This window comes from Podarcis pityusensis (assembly GCF_964106645.2).
Source record: "Podarcis pityusensis genome assembly, chromosome: 3".
In the NCBI taxonomy this organism is placed as follows: Eukaryota; Metazoa; Chordata; class Lepidosauria; order Squamata; family Lacertidae; genus Podarcis; species Podarcis pityusensis.
In genome coordinates, this window is record NC_138026.1 from 14640077 (window position 1) to 14660717 (window position 20641).

The 20641-nt window shown below is 40.9% G+C and overlaps 1 protein-coding gene and 1 long non-coding RNA gene across 7 annotated transcripts in view; one reads left to right on the top strand and one right to left on the bottom strand.

Annotated features, from left to right (window-relative positions):
- TASP1 (taspase 1) overlaps positions 1–20641 on the bottom strand; it is a 62972-nt gene that overhangs the window by 37033 nt on the left and 5298 nt on the right. The window contains exons 1-7 of one of the 6 annotated variants that reach the window (XM_080999239.1): positions 18163–18291; positions 16420–16636; positions 15686–15753; positions 13627–13695; positions 2625–2745; positions 2069–2153; positions 166–245 (exon numbers count right to left, since the gene is read on the bottom strand). In XM_080999239.1, coding sequence (XP_080855365.1) covers positions 166–245; positions 2069–2153; positions 2625–2745; positions 13627–13695; positions 15686–15753; positions 16420–16564 — 568 coding nt within the window. In that variant the 5' untranslated portion in view covers positions 16565–16636; positions 18163–18291. Of the gene's footprint in view, positions 1–165; positions 246–2068; positions 2154–2624; positions 2746–13626; positions 13696–15685; positions 15754–16419; positions 16637–17576; positions 18069–18162; positions 18292–20641 lie in introns of those variants that run through there. The other 5 variants (XM_080999241.1, XM_080999243.1, XM_080999238.1 and 2 more) reach the window with 5 other exon arrangements.
- LOC308473759 lies at positions 178–5657 on the top strand. Its single transcript, XR_013984291.1, has 3 exons — positions 178–306; positions 2896–4606; positions 5046–5657. It is a non-coding gene; the product is annotated as an uncharacterized lncRNA (long non-coding RNA).

The window sequence follows — 20641 nt, forward strand, 5'->3', positions numbered from 1 at the left end:
ATGATATTTTGGCTGTTATGCAGATAAAAATCCAGTGTGACTACGATTCTTTAATTTGAACAGTATCCAAGTGTTTAGCGGCCTAGATCCCACTGATTTGATTGTTTTCTTGATTGTGTGCCTGAAGCTTCTCAGAAGAAGAATTCCTAGGAACAATTTACTCACTTGTTGCCATGACACCTGGAGGGCAGGCAGGTATCCCGTGATCCACTGCCCATCTGAAAGCTCCTTCGCCAACTAAAAAACTAGCAATGAGGAAGACAAAAGGGGTGGGGAAGACAAATTTTGACTAGGGATGTACTTCAGGTAAGGTTAGCTGCAGCTTAATTGCAAGGTATCTGTTTATCATGTCAGGAAACTTCAGAAACGTAATTCAATTTACAGGTTTAAATTAAGTGAATAACCCCATACATGATTACTCAGAACTGTGCCCCTCTAACCTCATTGAGGCTTACTCTCTAATAATACAGCCTTCCCCAGGGTGGTGTCTTCCTGCTGATGCTGAATCCTCATCACCAGCACCTAGGCAGCATAGCCAAGGGTCAAGAATGATGGGAGTTATAGTCCAACAACATCTGGAGAAAACCAGGCTGGGGAAAGCTAGTCTAATGTTTTGGGTTACAGCCTAATCCACCTCTTCAAGTCAAGAGGTGCTGGTCTTTAGCCTTTATTTCTGGAATGTTTAAAACGAGGTGGAAACTAGGAATTAACAGTAAAAAAATGAACACGGAATTATTATGAGAACTGCTGTTGTTACAACAGGCATAACATAGTCCTAAGTAATGAAACAATGAGAAGTCCCGCCCCCCCCCATACACACACGTTCAGATCAGTTGCTTGCTATAAGTTACTGCACTTCTTATTTTTGTAAAATGAAACAGCAACAGTTGTCCTCCTGTTTGTTGTTGACTGCACAAGGCTCCAAAGATGGGTGTTGTGATTCTTGTTCGCATGACTAGCAACAACGAATAGGTAGCCAAGTATTTAGGCCAGCTACTATTGCAACTTGGTTAATCATTGGTTATTAACACAGCACATAAATATGTATGCTGTTTATCTTAAAACCTGCCACATACCAATCACCCTGGAAAAGCCCAGATTTTTGTATTCTGAGAAAAAGTAAAAACCATTTCATAATACCCCCTGCATCATTTTGCCACTCGGTTGCTGCCTCCTCAAGAGAGAAAAACCCAACTATTTCAAGCCCTCTGTGAAGAGCAGTATGACTGAACATGATCCCCGTAGAAAACAGCATTGGGATATGACATTGTTTTACCCCTAAGGGTCAGGGGCTTTAAGCACTTTAGGCTCTATACTCTATCATGTCCTGTCTGCTAAGCTGAAGAGATCTTCTCCTTTGTCAACATTCTATATAGACTGTTGAAAAACTTATTTCAACTGATTTCTCTGGCAAGATTTTTCACCTATTTTTACATTTATAGGTGTATGATATAGCATGTAAGCTAATCAGCTTGAACAGGATATTCAGACCATAGTTTGGCTATTATTATTATTAAAAAATTATAATAAACTTCCTTATTCTTCCACACTTGAAAATTATTACAAATGTAGCGAATGTGAATAATTATAGTTCACCTTCAAATCTATACAAAAATTAAATCAATGTGAAACCATTTTCTCCTCAACAAAAATGAGAGCATATGCTGAAAGTTTAAAACTCTGGAAGCAAAAGGAGAGCACAAATGTAACATTTCACAACAACAAGCTATGTTTAGCTTTGAGGTCTGATTTATTGGATTTTTAATATTTTGAACCCGAAACATCAGAAACAAAAGCTTAGCAGTGTAAATATCTGCATAAACAACCACAGAGGAAGAAGTTCAGACTTAGAACAGAATATTAAAGATAAAAGGCAAAGTTATGCTATTTACAGCTGCAATAAGCGTGCAAGATGTTCCAAGATCAACAACAAAGCCAGTCCTCATCTTAAAAGCACGCTATTACTGATGCACACTAAAAAGCATCAGCCTTCTTTTAATAAGAGTAACTTTCAAATATTGTATGCATTACTGCCCCAAATAAGAAACAAACAGAACAAAGTAATTACCAAGGTGGAATTCTGCCAGCAGACAGCTTTCCTTTCTGCCCTTCACACAACAATCTATTTGCCACAGAAACAGGATTTTTGATTCCTAGGAACAGGAAGAAAAGTCATTTAAGGAAATGGTCATGCAGTACTCCAGATAGTTCTAATTACCTTGGATTTAAACCAATTAACTCAACAAGTTATTCAGGGGGGGAAAAGTTCATTTATTCCTTGGCTTTGCAATTAACATCTCAAAAATAAGCCTTATTTTAGCACCCCAAACACCAGAGATGTCAAATTAAAAACAGAACAGAGACTGGATAGATGAAGGCAAAAACCTTAAACTAGTAACACAGAAAGGGTGGAAACAAAACATGGCTAATAGCCATCAAACAATTATTTTGCACAATGCCTAAAAAGATACGGTTCTTGCTCTTCGTCACATGCAATCCTATCCATGTAATAGGATTTGAAGTAACATTATGCACCATGTTTATAGCATATTAGGACTCCAACTACATAATCAAATATATTTTTGAATCTAAATATTCCGTCTTCTAGAGCTTGCTCAACATACCACTGAGAGCGCCAACTGCTCCAAAATTGAGTGATTTTCCATCCATGATACTGGCATCACATTCTATTTCACCCAAAAGGTTTAGGTTAGACCCCATTCCTGCATTAGTAAAGGGTGAATCCTGTAAAGAAATGTAAAGAAAGAATGCATGAAGGCAAACTATCCATAATTATGCATATTATCAAAGGAGTTAAATGATGAGTACTGGGGCCAACTGGCCTCCCAGCACATGCTGTTCATCCCATCAGCTGAAACTCAAGTTTCCTTACAGGAGAGAAGCCAATGAAGGGTGCAGAGTGAAGAAGAAGATGCAAAGGAATGGCAGGTGGAGAAAAAAGCAACTGTGCTTTCTGCCTAAAAGAGGGCCAGGATGGGAAGTATTTGAGACACTTTCTGCAACAACAGAATTATGAGACCAGAGAAACAATTTCAATGGATTCCAAACATGAAAATTGGCAGAGCACACGAAGAGTGTGAACTTGGGGGCGGCGGGGGGGAGAGACTCGGGTAACTAATGCTAAAATTGCATCATTATTTTAGTGTCAGACTTCATCCAATATACTGGATATAGATCTAACACATAAACATGCATCCCTGCATTATCCACCAGAGATTTCGTCTCTCTCTCCGGGCAACAATATGCCAAATATAACCTAAATAAATATGGGAAAGAAAATGTGTCTGTACCTGTGCCTGTAGAGAAAGACAAAGATAAACATGTACAGGCAACTCCGTTAACATGCACTGTGACCCAGAACGCAACCCCTGTGCAAACGGGGAGTTGCCAGTGTACAGTTTACCATAGATAAAAAGAATTTGATTGTTCCAGCTAAAAATGAAGAAAAAGACAACTGCTTCTCAGGATAGCAAGAATAAGTCTTGTTCAGGCAGTTTCATTTAGACTTTTATGAATAAACTTAAGCTTTACATATATGCATGGAAAGTAATATGGAACCTCACACACCGTGCAAATATGTGCTCAAAGCTGCATGACATGTGAAACATGTTAGAAAAGAGGCTCCAAAGTAAACTGTCTATATATAGTTGTGCAACCAGAAAACCAAGGATGTAGCCAGAAATTAGCCAAATCTGTGCATATTGTCCATGATCCTAACTGTTGCATTTGTAGTGGGGGTTTCTCAGCCACTACTCTTCCAGTAGGAGGAGGTAGTTGGGGGTTAATAAAGCTGCCACAAGGAAATTTGCAATTATGGACATTTTGCATCATGGTGAAGAGATATGGCCACCAGATATGAACTGCCTAGAAGAATTTGAATAAGGGTCAGTAAGGTACACAGCTGAACGCAGGGCTGTGAGATACATTTGGGGACTTGCAAGCTGGATGATAAAGTTATGCGCTTAATACCCCTAAAATAAAGGATAAAGTGGTTTCTCCTAACTCCGCAAATTTGCCACCCTATTATTTTCTTTCTTAACTAGCCATTTTATTATCACATTTACACATCTCATAAAGGCGGTGTGGCTTAAGAAACAAGTCTGTCAAACTACTCATATGGAAGAAATTCTCATTTCCCCAAAACTACAAAGCAAGTAACATCTTTGAAGTGTGGAAATAAAGAGTATTTGTCATCATAACCCTTACGTAGGCCAGCAGGAATCAGATAATCCACAGCTATGATTAAAGTACTTTGGGTTAGATCCAGAGCAAGTTAGTCGAACTCTGTCCCTATTGAAATCAGTTGGACTTCTCTTAGCCATGCCTAACTTTTCACACATATTTCAGTGGAACCTTATTGCAACAAACTTAACTGGTATCCCTTTTACTAGAAAATAAACCATATAACACAGAACAGTCAGAGGATGTTAATTATTCCAGCTACAAACATTCAGTTCCATAAAAGACCAAACAAAGCCTTGAACGCAATGCCATTTTAAGATGAGGCCATTAATCTGCCCAAGTTGCACTGTCATTTCTCCTCCTCCTTCCATCCCAGCCTCCAAATTAGGGAGTAACATTTAAGGTGTAATGGTTCTAGGGGTTGCTCGTGCGTAAGCCGGTGCAAACACCTGGTTGGGTTGCCTGAGTGAACCTTTTCTGTCCAGACAGCCACTCACCCGTGGCTGTCTCAATCGCTGGCAGAATCTGTCAGTGGGCGTTTCTTAAACTTCTTCCAGAAAAGAAGCTCTTTGACGCCTAGTCTCCTCCTACTCTCTCTGCGCGAAAGCCTTCTGCGCAAGGAGGGCGTAGGCAGCGGAGGACCTCTACTCTCCCCGCTGGTCCCCGGCAAGGAGTCATGGGACCGCCTCGCCGCTTCCCCCATCTGCCCCCCTTCTCCACTGGTGCTACGCTGATTCTCTTCCCCAGAAGATGGGCTGCCTCTCCCAATCCCAGGACGCTCTCTGGAATCCCTCTGGATTTTGCTCTCTCCCTCCGGCACTGATGGCAGTTCCCTGACAAAGGACACAATTGATTTCATTTCTTAAAAAAAAAACACACACAACAACTTTGCATTCCCTAAGCAGTATGCAAAACACACACAATCCTCCCAATCAGAATGATCATGGGTTTGTTCTGGTGAATAAGCAAGATCAATCCATCACAATGAGAGAATAAAGATTAAAAACATCAGCCAAAGCATTTGTCAACCAAGTCTTCAGAGCTTAAGGCATAGCTTATCACACTGAAAATGAGAATTATGTCATCACTGACTTATTCCCATAACAACTGCAGTTGATAATTCTAATCATATAGTGTCAAAATAAATTTCCCTCGTCACATGTACTATCACTTACATTTCTTCAATATTTTCTATCCAATATTTATTTGCAAATATATCAGCAGTTTCATAACTGGGCTCAGTGTTGTAACACCTCAAGAAGTTTCTGAATTCTGAGATTCCAGCATAGCTTTTCTTTGCATGTACGTATCATGGTAAGACATAGCTAATTGTTGACTGGGGACATGGGGCTTCCCTTCCCTTGTGCAACTGGAAGTAACCATCAACAATCCCTAGCTTAGTGTTCTGTCTGAACTGGAGATATTGGTTTGGTTTGCTTCAAACAAACTACAAAGAGTAGGCAAGGCTTGTTCCTGCCTTCATGTTGTGGTTTGTTTGGAGCAAAACAAAACCACAATCCATGGTGCAGACAGAACGCTAAGCCACAGATCATCGATGCTCCCACATGCACTACGGAAGGAAGGAACGAAGCAGCAGCAGCAGCAGCAGCAGCAGCAGCAATCTCCACACTCACAGAACCATTAACTAGGTTTACCATGATATGGAAACTGGGCCACTATGTGCTAAACGTCGTTTCAGTGGCCAGTTTGATTAACACCTGCTTGCTCATGCACAAGGCTAATATTACATACACTGCCTAAAGACCAATCATTAAATAATTACAGTTATCTATCTCTCTATGAACTGTCAAAAACAAAATCTCAGGCCTCTGGGACATATGAAGTTGTTGGTTTTAGATATATTTATATACATGCATACAGAGAGAGAGCTTCTGCGAAAACAAATCCTTACTGTTGCATTTATGAGACTGTGTACAAACCTATTGTAATCACAGTAATAGCTAGCTAGCAGTGTCCACTGAGCACTTCAGCCTCCTTCAGGAAAGACAAAGCTATAAAAGGCTCTAGAATACAACCTACTACATTCCCAAACACCTAATAGTGTGGCTGAACTAGGAGCCAGAGGCACTTTGTGGTACAATACAGAGACTCTATCACTATAAGCAAGCACTCTTTCATTTCTCGCATTTACTTATTGTCAGCTCTTTCTCAAGCACTCAACTGGCTACTTACAATTATATGAAAAGAAGCCAAAGGGGGGCAGAGATCAATAAACTGTATTTGTTTTGGAAGTATATATAAATACTAACTTTTTTAAATGTGGTTATGTAATTGGTCTCCCCAGTTTGGAGAACATGTGACAGTATGAATACCTATTTCCTAAAAGTGTCAATAGGCAATGGTCATTAAGACTTGCAGCATTAATCTTCAAAAGTTGTCGAGTGTCAATGGAAGGATGACTGACATTAGGGAAGCTGAATGGAATGTTGGGCAGAGCAGAGAGAGTGACAGGGTGGGGTTCAGAAATGACAACTAAAAGGAGAGAGTGTCTGCAAGCAAAACAGACAAGAGGAATGCGATGACAGAGATAATGAAAGCACATGCATAAAAGCATAGATGTTGTGGAGAAGACTTATGTTATGATACTGAAAATATGAGAATTCTGTGTACAAATGACTACTTGTTTTAGATATTATTTTCCATAAGCAAATATATATTTATGTTTTAACTTTCTGTGATCTGGTCTGGCTGGATTCGAAGGTGACTGTCTCTCACTCCATGTGTCTTGCGTAGATTTACTAGAGGAAGAATATAAAGAGAGAGACCTACTGCTGCCAGTACATGATGGCAGACAGTACTTTAAGGAAAGTCTGGACTCAGCAGAGCAGCTGAGGGACTGACCTGGAGACAGGCCCTAGGAACATCACAGGATTGTAGAGTTGGAAGGGACCACAAGGGCCATCTAGTCCAACCCCCTGCAATGTAATAATCTTTTTGCCCAACATGGGGCTCAAACTCACAATCCTGAGATTAAGGGCCTCTTGCTCTACTGACTGAGCTATCCCACAACATCAGTAAATTACAGCACCATATGAATTTCTGTTCTCTTCCCATTTCTGTTCTGCACAACCCAAATTACAACTTCTATTTATCTCTCTACTCTTGCTAGAAGTGAAACATTCCTCAAAAACCAAACTGCAGGTGGTATTTTACATCTGCGAAGAAACACTCAAATGGTTCAATAAATTAAAGTTACACAAATAACTGGCAACTAATTAACAAGCAAAATAAGCAGATCAGATCAAAGGTCTGTGGCCAATGCAACGAGGCAACTACTTAAATTAGCACATTTCCTCAGATGTTCAAAAAAACCCAAAAATATTATTTTTATGAAGATCAGTATGGAAGCCTTGATCACAGTGCTGGAAACAAACTCATAATGACAATTCAAAGACTCAGTGGGTTACAATATGCCATGATTAATGGTGTACTGGATTGAGCTGGAGGAGTGTCTCTGGTAAGGGATATATTCTCTGTCCCAGAAATATCTCTGTATTGTTTGAATTAAGCCTTTGAATAAATTATGGCATTGATGTAAAACAATTTTCAGATATCTTCCCTTACAAAAAAAAAAACAACAAAAACCTTTCTAAATTCACATGGGTTAAAAACATCAGTTAACTGGAGTGTGGAAGATTGTAAGTTATTTGGAAGATAACTCAGTTCATACAAAAGCAACCTCTGCAAGAGGGTACCATCCTGCTTGTTGATGTAAGCTCATGTCAAAGTGTTGGCAGTACAAATCACAGGTGCATTCCATAAAGAACAAAAAAGGCACCCAAAACCTGTTTAACTGTGGTCCCGCTTGATGAGGTGGTAAATGTAGGACTCACCAAGGGTAAAATCAACACTAGCTGCCTATCTCCGGGAAGATAATAATATCACTTGGTGGGGTAAATGCGGGACCTACTGCAATTGCCACTGAGGAGTTCATTTTCACGATAATGGTGATCTTCCTTGATGGAGTAATGCAGGACCCTGCCAGATCCACCAAGCAATAAGGGTGTTCAGTGTCCAACAGTGGTAGTCCTGTTTGATGTAGTAATGTAGAACTCACCAGGAGGCCAAAAAGGAACCAGGAGAAAATGACTAGGGAAACCACCACCACCCCGGGAAATAAAAACAAACGAAGGCAACACACAAGGTGTGGGTGGGTGTTTGTGGGGAAACACAAACATAAAAAAACCAAGAAGTAAACAAGAAACCTGACAAACCCAGCAAGGGAAGAGGAGGAAATAGAAGGAATGAACTCACAGCAAACGTAGAGGGAAAAAGGGAATTTTCGCCAGATAGGCAAAAGACCCGTCCTATTCCATCTAAGGCAGGGAAGATCTGGAGGGCATGATGACTCCTCCTGCTGGAAGAGGAGGCATAAAAAGAGAATGTCCTCCAACACAACAGAAATTCACGGTAAATAACATTTTCACTACAAACACATAGCGTGCTCCTACTTCCGCTTCTCCCTGATAACAAGCAGGGGCAACAAACCAGGATTCTTAGATTAACATTACATTCAAATGAGGAATCATGGTCTGTTTCACTTCAAACAAGCCATCATCTGAAGCCAAGGCTCACTGCTTCTGGTGTGAGAAAAGCACAGCACAATCCCCAAGTGTGTTTCTAAGCCTTTGACTGTGGTGCATCAAAGTAGATCTCCATGTTCACAGTGAACCATTAACCATGCCTTACTAGGATGAGTGAATGTAGTCTATGTCACATAACTGGGCACTCAAGTTATTATTTGAATTTATTAGATGCCTTCTCTTGCCATGGGCAACTCAAGCTATCCTGTCTTGATCATTTCCACGAAAGTTGCCATAGTCTTCCACTTTTGCTCCAACCAGTCCTTACATCATCATGGTGATTGACCCTTTCCAGTGCTTTTTTTCTGGGGGTACACAGGGGTATGAATGCCCCTAAACATTTTGTGCATCTTTGTACTTTTGTCCATTTACTGTATTTATTTTTCCCAATTTGAACTATAAAATGGTGATTTTCTTGAGTCAAAATGAGAGTACCCTTAAACATTTTCTTAGAAAAAAAGCACTGACCCTTTCTATTGATAGTCACCACAGGGCAAGCAACTTGGGGGAGGGAGGAGATGCCTTACTAGAAAGGGTCCTTATTGGAAAATGGGAGTGGCAAACCGATGAAATTCAACAAAAAAGAATCTTTTGGTATGTTAAATTTTAGGCTATGCTTTGAAGGCACTGTGTCTTAATCACAGATAAAATGTTAGGGCATCATAGGAAAAAGTCACACTCACACCGCCCAAAATAGTCAGAAAAAGAAGAACGCCTATGAAAAATGGTCTTTTCTCTACACTTTGTCAATTACCATCAGAAGAATGAACTCAAATATATCATTTAAATACCAATGGTATTAGCCCAGTGATGTAGGACTACCTATGCTTGTGAAAGAAAGGAAGGAATGATTTGAAAATCTCATTTTATGAGCTGCAATCATTAAAATAAAGTCACATTTAAAATATGAAAGATCTGCTAGGAATTTTTATCACTCTTTTATAGCAGCAATGCATGTCACTGCTGTCTCTAGTGTTCTTCATCTTAGACTTTCCAGTCCTCCAAAACGTGTCAATACAATATTCATCTGTTAAGAAAACAGATAAGAGTTCTCTTTCACTCGGAAAAAAGCAGCGAGAAAAAGCTAAGCGAAATGGCCAGTCACCCACAAAGCTCAGTACAAAACATTTTTCAAATAAAATAAAAAAAAATTAGGCTAAGCAACGACCAAAGCAACACACTCTGCAATAGAGCAGGCGTAAAAAATAATAATCAAAAGTACTCCAATAGAGAAACTGTCTCAGCACTGCTTTCTTGAAAGTTAACAGCATGCACTTGACTTGATACTATATTTTATTTCAACTGAAATTATTCACAAGCCCTCCCTTTATTTCTACAACAAGAACAATCTTGTTGTGTTTAAGCAACAACATAACTGCAAAACACTGATCACATTTATCTTCTCTGACCAATCTACAAAATCCATGAGCAAGGCAACACTTTGTTTGTGATGTCTCTGGGAATGCCAAGAAAACTGACCAATTATGCAGGCTGTCCTGGGCATTCCAACTCCAGAAACAATACAGAGAAATTCACATCTGATTAAGGTCCACATAAAAGGGGGGGGGGGTGCTTTTCAGCTTCTCAGGCCAGATCCTTATTAAGATTGGCCTTGTGGGTCAAATTTGACAGATGGACCAGGTCACTCACTTATATATCACACAGCATTATGACATCATACGATTGACAGGTGGTTGGAGCCACCCACCTGTTAAATACACAGCTGTGCAAGTCTTCCACATCCCTTTTAAAACTCCTGATCTCAGAAGATAAAGAGGGGAGTGCAGGGAGACATGCTATAAGACAAACCCCATGTTTCTATTTCAGCCTGAATTATGAACATAGGGGCGGTCTTAAAGCCTTTTGCAGAAGTGCTGTTGGAAGTAGTCACCCCCTTTTCTTTTAAATGGAGAGGAGAGCTGCTTCAAACTGTGTTTTTGAGAAGTGCTTTAAGGCAGCCCCTGTTATCCCATTTCAGCTGAAACAAGAGCAGCAGGGCTGCTTTACATCACTTCTCAAAAATGCTGCTTGAAATTTCTCCTGTGAGCAGGCAGCAGCGGCTTCCACCCACCCACCCTCCCTCCCTCCCTGTTACAGAAGAAGTGCACAAGGAGCTTCAAGGATGCTTTGAGAAGCACCTTACTCCCCGCAGAGAACAGGCACATAGCCAGTACAGGATTAAGCTCTGTCCTCCTGCCTGGCTGACATCACCAGACACATCAGCTGATGCACGGGTGAGTGTGGTTTGCAGGAAACGGCCTCGCAGGCCACAACTGGCCCATGGAGCTTCCCCACACCTGACATAGGTCTAATAGCTAATACTTCCATTTCATCTTAACTAGAATTAAGCCCTTACTTACTGCCCAGTACTGAGGAACTTTCCTGGGGAACAATCTAGAAAAATAGTCAGAGAGAGAGTGTGTATGTGTGCTGCGGAGGGTGTGCATCCTTAAGGAACCTCCTTAGGAAAGAAGGCATGTTCCAGTTCTCCATCCACCCAAATATCTGGATCTCTGGATTTGCACATTGGTCGGGACGCGGGGGGGTTCCCACCCACAGCATTAATATTTGCAACTTGTGCTGTCCCATTAAGTACCCATCGCTGATGTTCAAGATTCCTTCGTGCTGTATTTACAAATATTCATCACACTTTCTGCTCACACCAAAGGAATGTAAAAATACTTAATTATGTCCTCATCTGGCAAGCACCTGCAATCAACATCAGCCACCTTAATATTAGGAAATACAGCGGTCACTGACAACTAAATCACAGCAGATTATCTTCTCAACATGCAAACTGCTATGTCCAGTTCACAGAGCAGCTGGCTGCATTTCTGTGAAGTCACATTGTCTGGCACAAGGAGCTTGCGTTCTTTCTACACAGAAAGTGAGCAAAAAACAGCCAGCATACCACAAGCAAACTGTCTACTAGCTCATAAAAGATCAATAGAAACTCCTGCTCCTTGACAAGTCTTTGAAGTGATGCCTCTTGGACTGGCTGGAATCCTGTGTAATCGACAATATGTAAACTCAGCAGTACTGAGTGGGGAGCAGATGGGAGGAGACAACTGCCTGAAAAGGCATATCATCTTTCCTCCTCTTTCTCACATTCAAACAAAATCAAATGATTTGTAGTCTACTCTGTAGAAGTCTCTGTAAAAAAGGGTTTAAGAATAAAAATAAAAAAGGTAACCTCAGTCAGGAGCTCCTTATGCATTCCACTACATTCAGAGACTTTCCTATCAGTATTACAGGTACTGGTAGCAACATTGATAAAGTCCCTGATCTGCTATTGAGGGAAAGTTCCTTCCCAACTCAACTCCATTAAGAGCTCATATGATTATAACTCAGCCAGAATGGAAAGTAATATTTTCCTCCTACCAGTTGTAAACCCTTGTTTATTCACAGTTCCCAAGATCCCCTTAGAACTGAAAAATAAAGACGAACTATCAAGAATTGAAAGAACTCAAGCCAGATCTTTCCAAATATGTTTTCCCCCCAGCAACATCTGGGAGAGCCAAAGGTTCCCCACAGCTGGACTAAGGGGCAAAGTGGGGCACCATGCATATTCCAACTGATATACTTCAGCATCCAATTAAGATTTAAAAGGCAGAGAAAGACATGCAAGGGAGGAAAGGTAACCAAGTTAAAGAAAGTGGATTCTATGGGGAAGTTGTGGCAAAGCCATTCTCGTAGTAATGCTTATTGCTAGGCCTCCAAATATATTTGGGAGAAGACTTAAGATTGCTTCCCACCATTGCCAACATGGTCACAGGGGTAGACTACCACTGAATAAGACCAAAGGGAAGGAAGAGCATATAGAAAACAGCAAGTAAGGTGAAGCAGAACCACCAAGGGACAGAGAGAGGGAAAAAGCAGAGACCAAGGAAAAGAAAGCGGACAAAGCTGGCTCGGAAAGGAAAGCTCTGTCTGGCATTCACCCATCTATTCAGAAATAACCCATCTTATCTGCAGTATCAATTTTCATGCACATGCCAACCATTTGATGGCATATTCATAATAATAGTTAAAGGTTTATAGCTTAATATTTCAAATCATAGTTAAGAGACAGTGAAGTACCTATACCTCCTACGAAACCAGAGCTGAGTGGCCAAGAACTGATATCCAAAATCATTTGATTAGGAGCTAATTCTCTCTATGTAATTACCCTGCACAACCGCAGGGACTCAGAACATTTTCACTTTCAAACACAATAACCTGACCTATGGGACAACTGTAATTCCAGTACTGTTATCCGTTTAGTTATTCATGCTTTTTAAGTTCCTCAGAAATACTAAGTGATATTCCACTGCACTTTTTAAATTTAACTAAAAAAAATGTTTGTTTAAATCATACCACATCTTTAGGGTAGCAAGATTAGTTGTTCCAGGTCTTACCTAGGGAATTAATGTGGTGTTTTGTTATGGCATTGTCCCTCATCTTATGAAAACAGATGCATGTCTTTATTGAAAGCACATTAGGAATTACTAGTGGCTCCCCACAACAATTAAAGCAGACATTAAGGAAGCAAACCCTAAGTGCCAAAGAAAAACACAACAAAAAGCTGAAATGCACCCAGAGTGATAAGCTCAGCCACCTTCCTTTCCACAAAAAGGAATGACACCTGCAGCAATAAAAAGCAGAAGCAGACAGAAAAATGAGGAGAGAAATCATAATTATATTAAAATTGCCCTTTTACATATGAAAGACTTCTAGCATTGGTTGCAAAGTTAATGCATTTAATATAGGGCAGCTGAACAGAAAAATGTGGTCAACAAACTGCAACCAAAAGAGTGAATGCCTGAATAAATAGAAGTACCTCTAGTTCAACTAGCGCTGCAGTCACTGCATCTGTTACAAGAGCCCCAGCCTGTAGCTTTTCAATTGCCTAGAAGACAGAATTTTTAGGATATAAAGTTTTGCCTCTTATTTTTTACATACTAAATCTTCTATACAGAAAAGGCCAAAGAGTCACTTGGTCCTGAGACAGACATTACAAAACATAATTATAATCAAGAAGGGTGCAGGGCAGGGATGGGGAACCTGTGGTCCTCCAAAGTTGCTAGATTTCATCAGCATCAGCCAGCCTGGCCAATGGTCTGGGAATATGGGAGCTGCAAACCACTAGCATCTAGGGGTTCCCCATTCCTGGTGTATGGAGTACTCTGAGAGGGGAAATAAAGGATCTAAACACTTATTTCACTATTATTAAATTGAGGCACCACATAATACCAGTAACTCTGACTACATTGTACTTCCCATATTAAGATAACACTAGGACATTAAAATACCAACACTACCATTTACACAGATAAAAATGGAATTTCCCCCCAGTTTCACTGCATGAAATAGGAAACAAACCAGTCAATAATGAGAAAATAATTTTCAAATTATGGATTTGTAAAGAAAGCATACTTCTGTTCTGAAACAGATTTCCACCACACACACACTGCATTAACCTAATGCCACACTGTGGGCGAAAAAGATGTTATAAGGCTTGCTTTCAGATTAGACATTTGTTGGTTTTCTGTCCAGAAAGTAGAGTGAAGTGAAATTCCAAACCCAGCAACTAAAAGCAACCCAAACATCTGACGGACTGGGAAGGGGAGAGGATCTACAGGGAACATCTTCCATTGATGTTCTAACATTTGCACTGGCTTACTACAGTCATACCTCGGGTTGAATGTACTTCGGCATGAGTGCGTTCGAGTTGCGCTCCACGGCAATCCGGAAGTAATGGAGCGTGTTACTTCCGGGTTTTGCTGCTTGCGCATGCGCAGACGCTCAAAATGACGTCACGCACATGCACAGAAGCGGCGAAAAGCAATGCGCCCGTGCGCAGACGTGCCATTACTGGTTACGTTTGCTTCTAGATGCGAACAGGGCTCCGGAAGGGATCCCGTTCACATCTAGAGGTACCACTGTATAACACTGAAGACAAATCTGAAGATTTTTTTATCCAACAGGGCTCCAGTTGACAGAGATTACCTCTGGGCCTTCCTCACTTCCTATCATGATTTCTACAGGTTGATGAGTTTGGGTTCCTAACAATGACACAAGGAGATATTCCCAATTGTTATTCCCCAATTTGAGAATTCCTTCCCTCCAAGGGGTTCAAGAAAGCCCAAGTGAGAAGAAATACAAAATCCCACTTCAACTCAGAAAAATATTTTTATGGTTGTTTCTAAGCAAGTTCTAAATATGTAACTATATAAATAAGGTTGAGATTTTAAAACTCTTAAAACATATTAAATAGTGATAAAGCTGAAGTTAAAATACAAGAGGCAAGGAAGCTGGTTACTCTTTAGTCAGTGCAACGCCATCTAGGTCAGATACTATACCAAGCGTAGTAAGAGAAAAAATAGAAATAAAATAGTTAACAGTGCAACCATATGCATGGCTACTCAGAAGTAAGTCTCACTGACTTCAACAGGACTTACTCCTATGTACATATGTGTAAGATTACAGCCTATGTAGAGCTAATAAAAAGACAATTTGTGAAGATCCAAAGTTTATCAAAAGCATCTTGCAAAATGAGAAAATTATGAAGAACAGAAAGATCAAGGCATTTCAAGGTGTTGAAGCAGCTGAAACACTACACAAGTAACATAAGCATTCCATTTTTTTCTTGCACAAGATGATGACTTTCTCAAGTATTGTGTAGAAAACTCACTTAAATTTAAAAATTAATTTTAAATGTTCAAAGTTGCTATCAGAGAGATGACATTTTTGAATTTATAAGTTATATATTTACGGGAGGGGACATCCTTGTGTATACATGGAGAAAAGAGTAACATTTCAATTCTGTACCTCATGAAGAAATACAGTAACATGTTCCAAAAGATTAAACACTTGCTCCAAAACTAGCAAACTCTTACCTTCCTACATGCTCTTTTGCACACATGCTTATATTCTTTGGCTTTGGATTCAGAATGATACCCTGCACCTAATATCAAGGAAGATTTGAAGGGAAGAGGCGAGAGAAGGGATTAATTCAATTCGTTAGACCCTCCCACTTTATCTAAAGTTAACGGAACTAAGCTTTCCTCACCAATATAAAATACAGCCCAGCTCCTTCCTGGAGCTAACAAGCATCCATCCCATTAAAAGTTCATTCATACACGCTGCCATCAGTGGGGGAACTGCCTCCACCTAGTGCAATCCAGCAGTATAAGGACATGCATGTGCACAGTGCAACCTCAACAATAGGGACTGAGCATGTAGGTCTTCAGCACTCAGTCAGCACCCGGCCTCTAAGCAGAGTGCCAGCTGCATCAGAAATACCCACACACACGCCTAAGGCTAAAGTGTGAAACTGCACCACCATGCAGAAGCAGCCTCCCACACTGGGCCACAAATGTAAAAGGGGCCCAATACAGTTTTTGTTTTCAAATGAGAAAGTGCAGGAGAATATGACATTAAACATAAAATGAGATGTCTCCAGCTCAAATGAGAAGTGCAAAGATATATGCATCATACTTCCTATCTTAAATGAGATGAAGCATAGCCCTGAATGAGAGCAAATTCCTGCATATCAGTTTCTTCTCTATCCCCCATCTTCCCCCAAAATATTATACACAAATTTCCTATGGGACACTGCACATGCCTTCACCTGCATGGACAAGTACAAATCCCACTCGTCTCCCTTTCTGAGCTTGCTTTGCTTCGTGTTCTTTCACCATCTCCCCTACTGCAGTGGTGTGTGAAGATCTGGAGGGTAGAACTTCTACTGAGCTTATCCCCTTTTCCATGCTCATACTTCAAGGTTACCATCTTCTGAGGAGAACAGCATACTTCCATCCAAGAGAAAACACAGCTGAGGACTCTCCCTGAAAACAAATTAATAAGCATACAGTATAGCATTTTTATGTCCATTGGAGATTTCATGAGGTATATTTTTGTGAAGGTACTACCATTCCATGTAGGATGACCACCCCCCGCAGTACAAAAACAATTATAGGAAACACCAGATAGTAGCCTACATATGTGACAACGCTGTACAATATAGTCATATCGCATATCTGACTTTTCTATTGTGCTAATAAGCTAGCCTTTAAATAAAAACAGAAACAAATATAGAAAGCAGTTAGGTTTTTAAAACCGCCACCGAAAACCTTTAGGTGCCTTCTTAGTTTGATAAGTCTAATAGGAATGTTTTACAAATGGAACATCACGATACCCTCAAATAAAAAACTCAGGTGTCCTATGAATTTGAAAATAAAATTGAGTCACCCCAAAATGAGGGGCTCCCTTCCCCTTCTGAAACTCCACACCTGCCACAAAATCCAAGTATTAGAATGTTAACTATTTCAGCATGTCCTTTTAGGATCTCAAAACCTACTGCAACAATTGGTCAGTTAAGTGCAGCAGAACATTATTAATGTAAAAATCATAGCATATTTTATTGAATAGAATCATAGAATTAGAGAGTTGGAAGGGACCTCAGAGGTCATCTACGAAGGAATCCCAGTTTCCCATCCAATTTGAAACCATACCAGAGCCTGCTTAGCTTTGCAAATGTAGCGGTAGCTTTATTGCTTGATATTCCTTTTTACATTAAGTCATATATTATACATATATTCCTTTTTACATTAAGTCTCCCCCCTCTCTCTCTCTTCATGTATGTAGCATTTACTTCACAGCAAGCCTGCCTGAAGCAAAGCACACACTGGGAAAGGTGGGAATAAACGCAGCACCATCCCCATCTCATCACACCCAGAGGCGACTTCAACACAGGCCAGCAAACCTTCTCAAGCAACTTGGTCTTACTTAAGCTCAGGAGAGCTGTAGGGCGCAGCTGGGCTCTAAGCAGCCAACAGAGACCAAGGTGATGATGGATGGTCCACATGAATGGCCACAAATCGGGGGGGCTGGGAAGTTCCTCAGTCACATGGCAGGAGAAATGTCAACCGCCATCTCTACTCTGAGAGGGCTGTAGCCGGAAAGGGCTCATCCACGCGTCGCTATGGCAACGGGAGCCCCTGCCTGGGACCCGGAGAGTCGCGGCTTCGGCGCCTCACGTCCGTCAGGAGAGGACCCGGCGAGGCCCTGAGTTCAAGGCGCTCGGCTCGAAGGCTCCAGCCTCGCTTCCACCCCTCAGGCACCGCGGACGAGGTTACCGCGCAGCCCCGGGGCCCGGCCCGCCCTGCTAAGCTCCGCCCTCCAGCTCCCCAAGCGCTGCCCTCCTCCGTCAGCGTCTGGAGGCTGGGGAGCGAGCGACCCAGCCGCCGGCGCGACGAGGCCGGGCTGGACCTAGCGTCGCTCTCTCGCATGCGCGCGCGGCCTTGCGTCGGCGCGTGGCGGGAACGCTGGCGCTGCCTGAGGCTCCGTTGGGAACACTCACTCACTCACTCACCCGCCCGCCCGTTAGCGCGGGCTTGCGGTTCTTTTCCCGGCGCGCGCATGCGCACCCGCGCCGCCGCATGTTTGTCGTCAGCCGGGCGCTTGTGTCTCGGCGAGAAGGGGAGACGCTAAGAGATACGGGAAGAGAAAGCCCGACAAGCAAGGCTTTCTTTCGGCGTCGCCTTGACTTCCGGTTCCTGCTACATTGCCTCCACCATATGCGGGGCCGAGAGTGGCGGAAGTGCTGCTGGAGAGAAATCGACGTTAGTTTAACAGGATGGTAGTGAGCATCTTTATATATATATATATATAATCTTTATATATATATATATATAAAGCATATATACACACGACAGGACTCAAGGCTGCTTGCAGATGAAAACAAGAATCACTTTTTTTAAAGGAAAAAAACCCCACGATTTAAAAACAATTAAAAACTATACAAATACTGTTGTGAAGTGGGGGCTGCGTGATTAACAAAATCAATCCTGGCAAACTGGGAATATCTTCTCACTCACCCAAGTTTAGGATATTCCATTTCAGCTGAGTTTCTTTTACTTTGAGAAAATAAATGGCTCACATAAATGTAAACTTAAGCTTTAATCATATGCCCTTTTAAAATGTGGGGTTTTATTTTTGGGGGGATTATTAGGTTGTTTTTCATGTTGATTATATATTTTGTGGTTTTATATCTTGATACTGTTCTGTGAACCGCCCAGAAACCTTTGGATATAGGATGGTATATATATTCAATTAATAATATAAATAATGAAGAAAACGGTGACAAAATAACATAATGGGAGAAACTAAATACAATAACATGAGGCAAGAAACAAGAGGCAGTTGGTCCCTCTTAAATGACATTCTCAAATGAACATAACAGAACACACACTGAAGGGAGAGGCTGATTCCGGGGCAAAACACACAAGTCCCACCCACCAAATGCCAAACATTCTATTCAAATTAGGCCCCAGTGTTTTCCTTACACATACTGTATAAAATCTGTTTTAAAACATACAAATAATTACTGTCATAAAAGCAGCCAGTTCCCCAAAACCTGTTGGAACTCTGGAGTTCCAGAGTCTGGGAGCAGCCACCACTGAGAAGGCCCTGTCCCACATCCGCACAAAGCATGCCTGTGTGAGAGCAGCAGGCCTTTCCTGAATATATATATTTTTGAGCAGGCTCTGGAACAAACATTCCTTCCTTTTCCTTTTTTTTTTATTTATGATTTTCATTTATATACATTTCAATAGTTTTACAGTCATTTTAACATTTCAAAACTCGACTTCCTCCTCTTTCTGTGGTTCCTTAAATTTATTTTTTATCATTTCCTGCATATTCTAAATTACCTTAACTTATTCTTTTATTCATCTACTTTAATTATATACTCTTATGAAACTGGAGGTTATTACAATATCCTTATCTGTTTACAATTTGTTTATAAATATTCAATAAACCATTTCCATTCTTTTATATAAAAAAACCTTTGTTATCTTGATTTCTTATTCTTCTGGTAAGTTTTGCCATTTCTGCATAGTCCATAAGTCTTTGTATCCATTCTTCTCTCGTCGGGACTTCTTCCCATTTTGGGGCAAATAACATTCTTGCCACTCTAGTCACATACGTGAATAAATTTCTATATTGTTTAGGTAATTCTACCCCTATAATTCCCAAAGGAAAGCTTCTGGGTGGTTGTTTTTTTACAAATGTTATTTTAAACATCTTTTTCAATTCATTATATATCATCTCCCAGTAAGCTTTAACCTTACAAGACCACTACATGTGATAGAAAGTACCTTCTTTCTCTTTGCACTTCCAACACTTATTTGATTTTGATTTATACATTTTTGCCAATTACTCCTTCCTTTTTCAAAAGAAGGGAAAGGGGACTTTCCCTCACTGGATAAACTTGTCATACCATCCAACATTCCTCAGATGAAAATAGGGACATTTCTCACTCCCCGCCCCCCACTCACCTGACCCTCCTCAACCTCCAGCATGGTGATAACAGCAGTAGAGAGCAGTGCAAGTTTGTTTTATGCTTCTCTCTCAGCCACAGCCTAACAACCAATAATGCTATATGGATATAATACAGTGGTACCTCGCAAGACGAATGCCTCGCAAGACAAAAAACTCGCTAGACGAAAGGGTTTTTTTGTTTTTTGAGCTGCTTCGCAAGACGATTTTCCCTATGGACTTGCTTCGCAAGACGGAAACGTCTTGCAAGTTTGTTTCCTTTTTCTCAACACCGTTAATACAGTTGCGACTTGACATCGAGGAGCAACTCATAGAACGCGGTGTGGTAGCCTTTTTTGAGGTTTTTAAAGGCTTTGGTGATTTTTGAAGCTTTTCCAAAACTTTCCCGACACCGTGCTTCGCAAGACGAAAAAAATCGCAAGACGACAAAACTCGCGGAACGAATTAATTTCGTCTTGCGAGGCACCACTGTACCACTAGGCAGGGCTGGAGTGTGTGTGTGTGTGTGTGTG